The sequence below is a fragment of the Leiobunum rupestre genome, chromosome 4, assembly GCF_980474605.1.
Source record: "Leiobunum rupestre chromosome 4, qqLeiRupe1.1.hap1, whole genome shotgun sequence".
Classification (NCBI taxonomy): domain Eukaryota; kingdom Metazoa; phylum Arthropoda; class Arachnida; order Opiliones; family Sclerosomatidae; genus Leiobunum; species Leiobunum rupestre.
The window spans coordinates 51,732,912-51,747,224 of NC_143387.1; the positions used below are offsets into that span (position 1 = coordinate 51,732,912).

At 31.9% G+C, this 14,313-nt stretch overlaps 1 protein-coding gene across 4 annotated transcripts; it reads left to right on the top strand.

The window, feature by feature from the left end:
* Positions 1–45: 45 nt before the first annotated feature.
* Myo81F (unconventional myosin 81F) lies at positions 46–11,500 on the top strand. Of its 4 annotated transcripts, none has more exons than XM_090173139.1 (36): positions 46–265; positions 1,202–1,308; positions 1,406–1,468; positions 1,529–1,672; positions 1,739–1,847; positions 1,925–2,499; positions 2,573–2,722; positions 2,782–2,874; positions 2,956–3,030; positions 3,099–3,149; positions 3,214–3,453; positions 3,514–3,789; positions 3,863–4,437; positions 4,538–4,561; positions 4,653–4,860; positions 4,923–5,447; positions 5,515–5,609; positions 5,670–5,973; positions 6,040–6,264; positions 6,337–6,471; positions 6,529–6,687; positions 6,753–6,823; positions 6,889–7,176; positions 7,240–7,330; positions 7,416–7,536; positions 7,600–7,877; positions 7,932–8,065; positions 8,137–8,635; positions 8,695–8,853; positions 8,922–9,003; positions 9,132–9,268; positions 9,346–9,465; positions 9,537–9,776; positions 9,835–9,918; positions 10,312–10,431; positions 10,893–11,500. In XM_090173139.1, exons 1-36 carry the CDS (start codon positions 238–240, stop codon positions 11,049–11,051), a joined length of 6,744 nt encoding a protein of 2,247 aa, XP_090029265.1. In that variant the 5' UTR covers positions 46–237; the 3' UTR covers positions 11,052–11,500. The 4 variants fall into 4 exon arrangements, with proteins under 4 accessions (XP_090029265.1, XP_090029268.1, XP_090029267.1 ...); XM_090173142.1 differs by having other exon boundaries at positions 9,156–9,268; XM_090173140.1 differs by lacking the exon at positions 46–265 and adding an exon at positions 284–500.
* Positions 11,501–14,313: the final 2,813 nt, after the last annotated feature.

Sequence of the window (14,313 nt, forward strand, 5' to 3'; positions counted from 1 at the left end):
AATTTTAGCTTCAAATATTGGCAAACCTGCAAATTAAACAAAATTGAAAAAGTAAAATTTGCCGTCAACTTGCCGATGGGTCATGGACGAGTCCTATTTTATTAACAAAATAACATTTAATAGTATATTAATTTAAGTAACGTTATTTATAATGGGAACGTGTGGTGAAAGTAGTATTTTGTGCCGTTTGATATCCTATTTTATGCTAATTCCCTTATAACACAATAATACTTAACTATGGAGTGCTACTCAGACTTTAAAAGTGGTAAGCCTTTGCTGTTTTTTTTTGTTTGTTTCTGATTTCCATGAGCCCAACCCTTACCCCCAGTGACTAAGTCACAATTTACTAATAAATTCCAAGTAAAATTTTCGGTTATAGTCACCCTATTGTTCACATACTTACAGCCATTTCACTATTTAATTTAAGTCTTAAGTGTATTAAGAAAGTTCTATTCAAAATTTTATTTCACCTATCAAAAGAAAATTGCTTGCAATGTTTAGTAAGTAATTAGGAGTTTTTAAGCCCATTTGATAACATCTATTAAAAGTCTAGAATTATATACCCCATGAGTATAGGTAATTTTGTAACTGGTATTACTTAATCAACCCATTGAATGTATATTCTTCCAATTTACTCAAAATTCGGCTATATAGTTGATAATTAAACTGCTCCAAAATCTAATAAAGACCAACAATAAGCAGTAACTAAATTTTATTTTGGGAAAATCTACATACTTCAACCTGATAAAACCTTATAGAAATTATAGTTCCTTTTCTTATTTGTTGGTCTATTACTTTTCAGCCAAGTTTAATGATCTCAATCTTCAGACTAACATATAGTGCTCAATTAATTCAATGTATATAGTTAATAAGTTTCATAATTATATATATATATATATATATATATATATATATATATATATATAACTTTTTTTATTAATTAGCTTCTTTTCAGTATATTGAGAAAGAAAAGATTTCAAAAATTAGCTGTTTGCAAACTGTTTGGTTTGATTTTGAGTTTTGATAAAAGGGCATATAGTTTATAAAAGGGAGTTTTTTCATTTTTATGAAACCATCTAAAGGATTAGAAAGTGCATTTAAATAAGTTAGAAAGTAGTCTTTTTAATATAAGTAAATAAAATAATAAGTAACTGGTTTCATATAAAAGAAGGATGAATTCTTGAAATTTGCATATATTTAGGGTGCTCTCCAGAGGATGGGGTTCCTGATATGACAGTTATCAGTGGGATTGATGAAAAAGGGATAAACACTAATCTAAAAAATAGATACAACAAAGATCATATATATGTATCCTTTTATATTTTTAGTAATGGAATTTTGTGAGTTTTGTAATTGTTTTCAAATATATTTTTAAAGTTAGTAGGTACTTAACTTGCAACTATAGACTTATACTGGAACCATATTAGTTGCGGTTAACCCTTATAAAGAATTAAGCATATATGAGACTGTAAGTAATTCTTCTTTTTCATAGGTTTAGTAGCTTGAAATTAAGAAATTTTATTAACAGGATTGGGTGCTCAACTATAGTGGAAAAAAGATAGGTCAACAAGAACCTCATGTCTTTGCAATTGCTGAAGCTGCTTACAATAGCCTACAGTCAACAAATGTCAATCAAGCCTGTGTTATTAGTGGTGAAAGTGGTGCTGGAAAGGTAAAACTTAAGAAATATGATTTAATAATTTCTAGGTTTGACTATGATGCATTTTATTTTTGTTAGACTGAAACCACTAAGTTTATTTTGCAATATCTTTGTACGGTTACGAGTAATTCATCAACATGGGTTGAGCAACAGATTATTGAAGCTAACACGATATTGGAAGCTTTTGGTAAATTGGATATTTTTCAATATTCAGCAGCTAATAGTTTTTATTTCAAATTCCAAAACTCCTGTTCTTTTTCATAGGAAATGCTAAAACAGTTCGTAACGACAATTCCAGTCGTTTTGGAAAATTCATACAAGTGTGCTTTGACTCAAGGTTCCTGATTAAGGGATGCATTATACAAGATTACCTTTTGGAACAGTCGCGAATAACGTTCCAGTCTCCTATGGAACGCAATTATCACGTATTCTATCAACTGGTTGCTGGTGCGAGACGAAATGCTGATCTCAGAGATCAGTTTATGATTGGAACTGCTGATAGCTATACGTATTTGAATCAGAGTGGTTGCACTACTATAGAAGGCGTGAATGATGCTTTTATGTTTGACTCTTTGCGACTTGCAATGTCAGTGCTCAACATTCCCTACGAAATGTGCGATGGAATTTTTGGTGTGCTTTCAGCCATTCTCTGGCTTGGCAATTTGACTTTTGCGGACATAGATGGGGAGAAATGTCAGTTGGCGGAATCTGACGAAGAGATTATTATTACAGTAGCGACCCTCTTAGGGCTTGACCCTGAGAAACTTACGCATTTAGCACTGTATCGTCAAATTAATGTACGAGGAAACGTGACCGAGATTCCCTTAAAACTGAATGAAGTAAATTTACTAATAATTTGAATACTTATTGCTTTATTGAGTTCCCTAATTTGGAATTTATTTCCTATTTTAGGCTAGAGATAATCGTCATGCTATGGCCAAAGCATTATATTCCAGAGTATTCGCTTGGATTGTTAACTATTTAAATGCTTGTACCAATCCTGGACAAGATAGTGATAGGTTCTTAGGAGTTTTAGACATCTTTGGATTTGAGAATTTTGATGTAAGTTAATGATGTCATACTTATTTCGTAAATACATGCAACAATTTTGTTTGTTTTAGGTCAACAGCTTCGAACAGCTCTGTATCAATTTTACAAATGAAAAACTGCACAAATTTTTCAACCATTACGTTTTTGCTTTAGAACAAGAAATTGTAAGTTTGCGTTATATTGAATATAGCTTTAAACTTGAGTTTTTAGACAATTATAAAAAAATAATTCATTGCAATATTTAGTATCAACTAGAAGGAATTGCATTTTCACACATAACCTTCACTGATAATTCAACGTGTTTAGAGTTATTAGAAAAGGTAAATTTGTGAAGTATTCATTTTGGTCCATTGTTGTGTTATAAAGTATAGGTCATTTCAATTTGCAGCCACCAAAATGTATTTTAAGGCTACTGTCAGAGGAATGTAGAATGCCAAAGGTGCTTATTCTAGAATAACTGAAAAATTATGGACCAATTAAAAATTTTTGTTCATTTCTTTTAGGGAACTGACCTGACATTTCTGACAAAATTGCACCAAGAATTTGAAAGTCATTCCAGTTACGTTAAAGGCGATGACAGAAGAAGGTGGGAATCTGAATTCGGAGTTAGACACTACGCGGGTGAAGTAGTCTACACAGTCGAAGGCTTTCTTGAAAAAAATAGAGACGTACAACAGGATCAGCTTTTTGAGCTCATGCTTCAATCCAAAAATACATTTGTAAAAGAATTGACCAAATTCCAGGTATATATTTACCGGTTCAGTTGCTAAAAGGAAGAAATCATAAAACATTTTCATTTATAGGATCTTTTGGGAGTAACAATTAATCGTTTGGGACCAAATTCTTCCACACCGGGTACTGTAAATCGTAGTACGACCTCTAAAGGAAGGCCTACAGTAGCAGATGCTTTTAGGCATCAACTTACTTCCTTGGTAGAGGTTTTACATTCCACTAATCCATGGTATGTTCGTTGTATTAAACCGAATACCAAAAAAGCTTCAAACCATTTTGATGATCAGCAAGTTTTAACGCAACTTCGTTATCTTGGTATGCTTGACATCATCCGTATTCGCCGTGAGGTGAGTCATTTAATTTACATTTTTACTAAAATAAATGTATGAAATTTACCACTAATTATTTTAATCTTTGTAGGGTTTCCCAGTTCATATGGTGTTCATGGAGTTCATCCAAAGATATCGTTGTTTACTTAATAAATCAAAAATACCTGCAGATCAAAAAACCGCTGTTAAATATGTTTTACAAACTCTAAATATGCCAGAAATGGAATGGCAAATTGGAAAATCTAAAGTGTTTCTCAGGGACAAAGTGCATGACCCTTTAGAAGATAAAAGGAAATCCATTTTGAATAAGATGTCCATTTTGATCCAGAAAACATGGCGCGGTTCAGTAAAACGTAAAGAATTCTTGAAGAATAGAAAAGCAGCGGTGATGGTTCAGAAATATTTCCGAGGTCACAGGCAAAAAATTGCTTTCTTGAGAATGAGAAGAGCAGCCATTACAATTCAGGCCTTTGTTCGAGGGATGTTTGCTCGAGAAGTGGCTGCTGCTATGCGGGAAATGCGAAAGGTAGAAGAAGAAATGAAAAGAAAAGAACGAGAAGAAGAAGAAAAGAGAAAGTTGGAAGAAGAAAAGAAAGAAATGGAGGAATCGCTGGAGGAAACTGAAATACAGGAACAAGAGAGGCTTCTTTTAGAGGAATCCATTATGTAAGTAGTAATTAGGCATACGTATTTAGTCAAGTTAATGTTAGTTAAGTCCAATAGTAAGTTAGTAAATGGGTGTAAAAGCTATTATTTAAAAACGTAGCCAGCAATTGGCAGAGGATGATGGGTAAGTTTCTCAAACCTGGTAGCTTGAGCTGAGAAATAATGTTTGAAATACTTTAAATAAATGATTTACTTTTGAATGTTTTTATTATTAGGAATGCCCAGAAAGAGTTAGAAGTAATAAGCAGTCTTGTCGAATGGAACGTCAAAAGAGCTCAGGATGTGTCTGATTGTTTGGATTTGGATGAAATGTTCTCATTCCTGGCTGACTTGCAAGATCCTAAAGCAAGCACTCAGCAGTTTGTGTCTGATATTAATGATCAAATGGAAGCCATTCTGCAAGATGCAGAAGCTAGCGAAGAGGTAAAATAAAATGTTATAGACTTAAGTTAATAATTAACTCTAAGCTAATGTAATTTGTACAGCTTACAGCGAATGCTGATGGTAGCAGTGACACTGAACCCGAAGAAAGCGTAGTAACGGAAATTGCTGCTGGTCTATCACCATCTCCATCCCCTAGTCCCTTACCTCCGCCTAGTCCTATTTATATGAGTCCTCCTGGTTCACCAATGAACAAAGGCGTCGTTGTTGATACTAAAAGTGGTTCTGTCATAGCTCCTCCACCTCCCCCTCCACCACCCCCACCACCTCCCCCTCCCCCACCCCCGCCTCCCCCTCCCCCACCCCCGCCTCCCCCTCCCCCACCACCTCCAACAACTCAACCTCAAATTGAACGTGAAATGTCTCCATCTCCCCTTCCGCCTCCTCTTCCATTTACTAGTAATAATCTTCCTAATGGTGATCTCAAAAGAAACCAGCAACTGCTTCCAAATGCTCAATCTCCCACCCCACCTGGAATCAATGCAAATGGGAAAAATGGTAAATCCGTTATGCCTCTATCACCAGCTTTGTCCATTGGTAATCGGGAGTCCATGGGGAGGGTGACTCCTGTAAGTGTTCATTTTGTAATTAAAGAAATAATTTTATTCTTTTTTACAATTTTTTTTTTAAATTTAGGATATGGCAGAATTAAGGAATCAGTACAGGGCTGGTAATGCGAAACGACAAATTAGTGTTCAACCTGAACCTGAAGATCCGGAAAGAGAGCTTAGGTCTGTTGTAGAAATTATTACTTAAAAACTTAAGTTTAGGTTTAAAAAATTTATTTGTAGACGTAAACAAAGAGTGGAACGGCGTTTAAACGAGATCGAAAATGAAGAGCAGCATCGTTTCGAGGGTGCTGAAGAAGACACGAAACATTATGATATGATTGAGTTTGCAGAAAAATACTTCAACCTTCATAGTAGGGACACAGGTGGAACTGTCATGAGAACTTTAACAAGGCGACGGAAATCATCTGGTGATTGTATACCAAAATATGAAATGGTTACATACACCAGAAGTAGTTACATTCCTACATCACACATTCACATGTATGATCCTGAGAATGTTGTCATTGCGTGTACAATATTTAAGGTATTTGAGTTATTTTTTCTTTTATAAATGCTTTGATAGAAAATGAATTTTTTTTTTAAATTGTAGGATCTATGTAAATATCTAAAAGGAGATTTAAAAGCGGAAGGGGAAGTGCAAGTTATTCAAAGTATTATCAGTTACGGAATAGAGAGAGAAGAACTTAGAGATGAAATATTGGTTCAGTTATTACGACAGTCAACCAATAATTCTTGTAGAGAATCAACTCTCAGGGCATGGCTTTTGCTTTCATTGTGTGCTGTAGCATTTTATCCCAGCAAAACACTAGCCAAAGTATATTTAATCAGTGTTTTTCCATTCCATACATATAATTAAATTGAATATTAACATAGATTTCCTTTAAAGTATTTTTACAGTTTTCTTCGGAAAAACATGAGAGAAGACTTAACAATAAGGCGATATGCAGAATGGTGCCTGGAGAATTTGCAATGTGCCAAAGTTACTAGCAGAAAAATGCCTCCATCGTCTTTGGAAATTAACGTTGGTGCCCTATTTTTTCATATTCATTGTCTAATAATAATTGTCCTGTGTATTTAGGCTGTGAGAAGTTTAGGGAATTTGGTTTGTCGTTTCTTTTTTATGGATGGCCGTACAAAAGCAATAGATATCCATCCCTCAGACACAGCTACTGATGCGATGCAAAGGCTGGCTGCCAAAATTGGCCTTCGCTCTTTAGAAGGATGGGCATTATATGAGGTTTGTGATTTTAGCTAATGTTATGAGGAAATTGGGATTAAATTAAAATTACATTACTTTATCAGAGCACTCCTGAGAGAGATCACGTCATAAAAGGCTACGAGTATCTAGCCGACATAATTTGTCAATGGGAAACGTAATAAATGGTCTTCAACCTTTATATTTGTATTTTATTATTAAATTGGCATTTCAAACCTACAGATGCTGCAGAACATCGGCCACTTTTACTAAATATCAAACTATTTCGAGAAAGGGACCCACACAGGCTTTAGGGGGTGGTGAATGCAGGTTTCTTTTCCGGAAACGCTTGTTCCGTAGCAGTCGTGAAATACCTCAAGATCCAGTGGAAGTTAACCTTCTTTATGCTCAAGCTGTACACTCCGTAGTCAGAGCTGATGAATTTCCAGTTAATGATAGAATTGCGCTTCAGCTAGCTGGTTTGCAAGCGCAAGTAACTGTTGGTGAACCTCAACCAGGGCGACTTGATAGGTAAACAAACTATAAAAAAAAAGTTTACCATAGTTTTACTATATGGTTTTAAACTTTTCAAAGGTACAACGATGTTGGTAATTACATTTGTCGACGTATACGAACAACTAGGAGAGACATAGATTGGGTACAAGCAATATCTGAAGCTCATAAAGTGAGTTTTAATAAGCTCAGTTATAGCAAGGTTGGCTCGCAAATTGTTGGTTTGTAGTTTAAACTGTTTTCTTTTGCACTAAAAGGCTTATGGTATGGGTAAATCTGATTTGGTGGCCAAAGTGTGGTATTTGTCGGTGGTTATGCAATATCCTCTATATGGAAGCGCATTGTTTCCAGTCATTTACAAAGGCTACCTCTCTTATGGTGAATTGACATAATAAACTTCAAAGAAATTTTTTTCTTACTAATTTTTATTTGTCAACAAAGGACACCACCTGATACTGGGAGTAAATGCTGATGGTATATTGATGGTTAATCCAAGTGACAAGAATATCTTGAATGCATATCGTTACTGCGACCTTGAGTCTGTTATGGTTGATCCCAGCGATGAAATCATTACTTTTAATTTATTAAGAGGTCTTCAGGACACCCATAAGTGCTTCATATTTGAAACCCCTCAGAAACAAGACATTGCTAATTTAGTCGCCAGCTACTCACCTGCTCATGCAACGTGGCTCAAGCCCCCCTATGAATACAGTAGAAGGGTAAGTGTACTATAGGCACTTTTTAACCACATAATATGTTTTTATTTTTTTCAGATTAAGCTCACATTTGAAGATCGTCAAAAGCTGTACAATGACATAATTAACTGTCGTCGTGCCTTAGTAGACAGTGGCCTGCTCAGAAAGCCAATGGAGGAAACTGTTGGACTTTTCAGGAGTACTCTTAGAAAGTTAGCTAAACTAAAATATTAGTGGTGGTGCAACATTGCTAACTATAATGATATTTCAATCTCTTGAAAAGGCTTAATCGCAGTAAGCTGGAAAAATTGAGACTGGAATATGGAGAGATGGAAGAAGGTTACAAGTCTTTTCGACACAGTTATTGGGCTTTCAGCAAAAACCCAATGTTCCAGAGTTTGACAGTAATCAACGAAACTGAGGCGGAAGAAAATGCCCTCCGTATATTTTCCTCCATATTGGCCTATTCGGGTCTATTAGAAGAGGATGAAGAATGGCAAGGGGAGCGAGACCACTTGCAACTAGCCCAGACAATACTAGAAAGAGCGATGGAGAAAGAAAGCCTGACCAATGATCTCTTTCTTCAGCTCATAAAACAAACTACCGATCATCCAGATCCAAATAGTCGGGTAAATTTGAGACATTGGCAGTTGCTTGCTTTGGCCACCACTGTTACGTTTCCAACGGATCGCCGTATTCTGAGTTATCTGCAAGCTCATCTCCGGAGATGCTCAATGGACGAAGTCACTGAGGAAGGACAATACGCTCAGTTCTCCTTTAGGGTAACAAATAATTATAGACTGTATTGTTCATTTTTTTATTTACTATTTTACCTATGCAGTGCCTTATAAGGACATTGGAAACGAGAGGTCGTAAATGGCCCCCATCAAAACATGAAATTTCTTGTACTATTAGCAGACGTCTTATTCACACCAGAATACAATTCCTAGATGGACAGTTCCAAGCTGTAGAGTTTGATCCAAGTGCTTCTATGACAGAAGTGAGTTGAGCTAAATTACAACATTTTTGTTTTACATATTCCCTAACTATGTCTTGAAATCGAATAAGGTACTTGACATGATTCAAACAAAAATTGGATTGCGACAAGGTGTCCATGGTTACGCTATTTACGAAGTCATAGGAAGCGCTGGTAAATATAATTTTTTATTAATTCTCAATGTGCCGCTTTAGCGAGATCAGCAGTTATTAAGGGTGCTTCAAAATGACTTGCAAATTTTTGTAAGTCTGAATCAAATATACACGTGTGTTTTACTACAGTACCGGGTACTGTGTCTGTTTCAGAACGAGCATTGTTACCTGATGAGAAAGTTGCTGATGCAATGGCCAGGTGGGAACGCTGGCAACAAAGTCAAGGAAAAGCTGGTTCCAAAAAGCAACAAGTTTTCCTATTTAAAGTAAGAACTACTACTTTTTCTTTAATTTTTTCTTAATCCCTAATCGTTTTTGTTATTATTGATTTTTCTTTATTCAGAAACATTTGTTCTTTGAAACATATATTGATCTAAGAGACCCTGTAGAGAAAGAGTTGATTTACCACCAAATTGTGTTTAACATAAGACACGATCATTTCCCAGTTACTGAACAAGAGGCGGTATGTACGATATTCCTTGTAAATTTTTTTTAATAATGTCTCATTTACAATACTTTCCCATTTCTCCATAGGTTATGCTATGCGCTCTCAAAGTGCAACAAGAACTTGGAGATATAACAGACAAACAAGCTGATTATAAGCAGATAATGGGAGCTTGCTTGCCTCCTCGGCTCTTAGCCACAATTCGACCAGAAGCGATAGAAATGCAGCACCAGATTCTGTCTGGTATGACAGTTGAACAAAGCAAAAGGGCTTTTCTGGCTCTAATTCAGTCCTGGCCATTACATCGATCTACCATTTTTGAAGTCACGGTACTAATGACTCTTATTTTAAAATACTTTTGTGTATTGAAAAATGGTTTAATGCTAGCAAACGTACACGTCCACGTGGCCCAAATCCCTCTGGCTGGCTATTGATCAAGTTGGTGTTCATCTCTTAGAATTAAGATCAAGGGTAAATATACATTTTTCTTAAATTAACTAAGAACAGTTAGGGGTGGTTTATACTTTGTTGCCGTAATTGCTAGGTAATTAATTGTAGTAAAAGAAATAATCTTAGCCTTTATGAACTGAATTAATGAATTTGTTACATCTATATAAACCAGCCTTTAAAATTGATCCTAATTTCCAATAGGGTAACTGACATAATTACCATTATCATTAATAAACATTAATTTAATGTATAGTTTAACATTTAATAATACAAAGTACAATAGTGATTGAAAAGCCTGTGTAAATTATCTGAACTTGGGCCTTATTTATTCTAAAAATTATGGTTTTAAGCTTCAATATTCAAAAGATTCTTATTGAAATTAATTTTCTAAAAGATTTCTTAATACACTTTCAGAATATATTATGCACTTGCGAGTATGAAAATATTGTGAACTACAGTCCGTCGTTAAATAGCCTTATGATCGTAACTGGGGCTGGCCGTAAAGGATCCAAATACATCTTTACCACTAGTCAAGTAAGACAATTATTGAATAATTTCTATTATATAGTAATGGGCACAAACCAATTTGGCAAATTTTTCTATTTTGGTAATTATACCAATTAATCCATTTGCACCTAAATAACTATTTTCGCCAAAGCACCTTTTCTCAAAGAGGAGAGAGAAATGGAAGTTTTGTGGTAGCAAATAACCTTAAGCTTGCCTTTCACCAAGTTAATATTGTCTGCAATATTGGTTTTCTACTTAAGGTTATTTTTTCCATAAATAAAATATGTAGATAATTGATTACAAACTTCATAAAGTAGAGAAATGAAAAACAAATGCCGTAAATTGTACAATAAGTGGTATTTCTTTTAAATTTCTTTATTCATATGAACAACTGCCATGTAGTAATTAATAATTGGCATTTAAATAATCAAAACCATAAACTGTTACGTATTTTTTGTAAATATTTAAAACAATGTGATTTTGTGCAGGCGACTCAAATAGCCAATCTGATCAAAGATTACACCAGTGTTATGACCAATGAACATCGCCCTGTGGAAATTAGTCGCCGTCGATTATCAGGAACCAAAGAAAGAGTTCGTCCCGTTAGGCCTACCACAAACTCAACGTCTATTGAAGAAGCTGTGTAATAAGAATTTATCATATGTAGAGACCCTACACAATGTAACTTCTAAATTATATGGGTAACGCTCTCTTCAGTTCCGCTTCTGTAGTTTGCTCTCAAATGTGGGTTGAAATTTTGGGTTCTGACAATAACTACCCACCTTGGTCTAGGAATTTATGTCCGTTACTTTTGACCACAAATCTGCGTACTTAAATATATCTTAAAATTTATCTCTATTCGTATTGAAAACGTGTTTTCCACCTAGTCATAGTTTTAGGTTAAACACGTTCTAGGGGTAAGATTTATTTTAAACCAAAAATTTATAATTATTCATTCAAGACAAATAAATGGGGAAATTATATGTATATAAAAAATTAAGACTTTTACAAAAATGAAGATAACCCAGATTTGGCTCGAAGGTATTTTAGGTTTTTATAGAAATTAGTACTGGTACTTAAAAAAAAACTAGAAAAATACCCCAAAACATTAATTGAAAATTCAAGTGAGATTATTTATTTAATTTGAAGGGAATGATTCCTCAATGTTGACATTTTAGTAGTTCTTTAATTATTTTAATTAGATAAGTTGTTGACATTCCTTTTTTTTTTGGTAAATTTATTTAGAAAATTTTAGGACCTACTTTTTTGATTTTATCACAATTTTACACTTTTTCAAGTTTATCATTATTGCATTTAACATAATGCACAAAACATTATCATGCATTTTTTAATTAAATATTTTAGACTCTTTTATGCTCACTTACCACAAAATCTTCGCTACTTGGTTTATATTAATTGGGGGTAAACTTTGTGATATTTTAAGATCTAATTTTTTAAAGTTCGCCGTAATTATTCTCATTTGAACTCGAACCTTACTTTCCATTTTTGTGAATGTTATAACAAAAACGAACGGATTCTGTCCAATGCCAAATTTTAATTTAGAAATAAAGGGGGAAATAGTTCGTTTATTTCCCGTCAGGTGCTGCTTGTAATTGTGTGTATGTGTTAAAAAAGGCTCACTTCACATAAATTTCATTGTATAAACTTTCCTTTAAACCAAACCTACTATAGCCAACCTTTATCAGATAATTTACAAAAAAAAAATACAAAATTTATACATGTAATATATACAATAATGGATTTACAGTTTATACAAAACTATTTATACTGTGTGTCATATAACAAAAAGCCAATTGTAAGTTAAATTTTTTAGTGCCAGATAATTATTAATTCTAAATATGTAAGAAATTTAAGCCTCTCTATGGTAATATAAAAATTATATGTACATTTGGCTGAGAAATTGTGCATAGTGCATTTTTAAGTTAAATATTTATTACATGTGTTTACAATTTAGAGGTTGTTGGGCTGATTGGAAATCTTAAAACAAATCCTACTGATACTTTTTTAAAGGCAAGGACGATGTTCAAAGATTTTTGTTGGGTCACTAGCTTTAAATATGTTTAATTTGAGCACCGCCCTTTGGAACATAATACAAATGCTTGTATTATTATCAAAAATATTAGTATAATTTAATTGGGGATTTATTATTCATATAAATTCTTGAGTAATATATAAATTCTTGAGTAATACTTTTTTTTAGTATTTGGAATTAGTTTTATAGAATAGTTTTTGAAATAAATTCTTTAGAATTTTATTTTAAATTAATTCTTTAGAATTTTATTTTAAATTAATTCTTTAGAATTTTATTTTAAATTAATTCTTTAGAATTTTATTTTAAATTAATTCTTTAGAATTTTATTTTAAATTAATTCTTTAGAATTTTATTTTAAATTAATTCTTTATAATATTATTTTAAATTAATTCTTTGGAATATTATTTTAAATTAATTCTTTGGAATATTATTTTAAATTAATTCTTTGGAATATTATTTTAAATTAATTCTTTGGAATATTATTTTAAATTAATTCTTTGGAATATTTTAAATTAATTCTTTGGAATATTTTAAATTAATTCTTTGGAATATTATTTTAAATTAATTCTTTGGAATATTATTTTAAATTAATTCTTTGGAATATTATTTTAAATTAATTCTTTGGAATACTATTTTAAATTAATTCTTTGGAATATTATTTTAAATTAATTCTTTGGAATATTATTTTAAATTAATTCTTTGGAATATTATTTTAAATTATTTCTTTGGAATATTATTTTAAATTATTTCTTTGGAATATTATTTTAAATTAATTCTTTGGAATATTATTTTAAATTAATTCTTTGGAATATTATTTTAAATTAATTCTTTGGAATATTATTTTAAATTAATTCTTTGGAATATTATTTTAAATTAATTCTTTGGAATGGATTTGAAATTCTTAATGCTGTTTTAATATTTCTTGAAATTCCTTAGAATTAGTTTTTTTCCTCCAATTATATTTGCAATTTCTTTCCCACTTCGTATTTCAATTGAATAACTATATTATAATTATTTTTTTAAGGAGCTTGTGCGATTTTACAAACACGCAAAATGTGCATGATCTTAATTTTAATACAGAGATTTAGCTAACAAAAACACTTAACCTCACATATTTAAAAATAACTATTTTTTAGTATAGCATTTGTCACTGAATTTAATTCTTTAGAATAGTATTTAAAATCATTATAAATAGTATTTGAAATTCAATATTAAATATTATTAGTTGTTAAGCTTTTTGAAGGAAATTGTTTTTTAGAATGATATTTTCAATTCATTATTCTTTAGAATGATATTTTCAATTCATTATTCTTTAGAATGATATTTTCAATTCATTATTCTTTAGAATGATATTTTCAATTCATTATTCTTTAGAATGATATTTCCAATTCATTGTTCTTTAGAATGAAATTTTCTATTCATTATACTTAAGAATGAAATTTTCTATTCATTATACTTAAGAATGAAATTTTCTATTCTTTATTCTTTAGAATATTTTAATTTCATAAAACTTGAAGATTTATAATTCTTGATAATCTGTATTTATTTATTTATTTAAAAATTATTTTAATAACTTGAAATTGAGTGTTTAAATTATGTTCCAAAAAGCCAAAATTTTTGCTCTAGAAATCTTTATTTTTAAATTTTATCTTTTTTATATATACAACGCAATTTTTCATTCAGGGATAATTGTTTAGCATCATTTTGTATTTAAAAAAAATTCAATTAATCAATTAACAGATAGTTAAGCCGCTTTTTATGTGTTTAATTAATTAAAGTTGAAAAACCGGAGCAATTTTTCAGCACTATAGCTTAAAATACTCTTATTACATCATTTAATGTTGTGTACAAATATA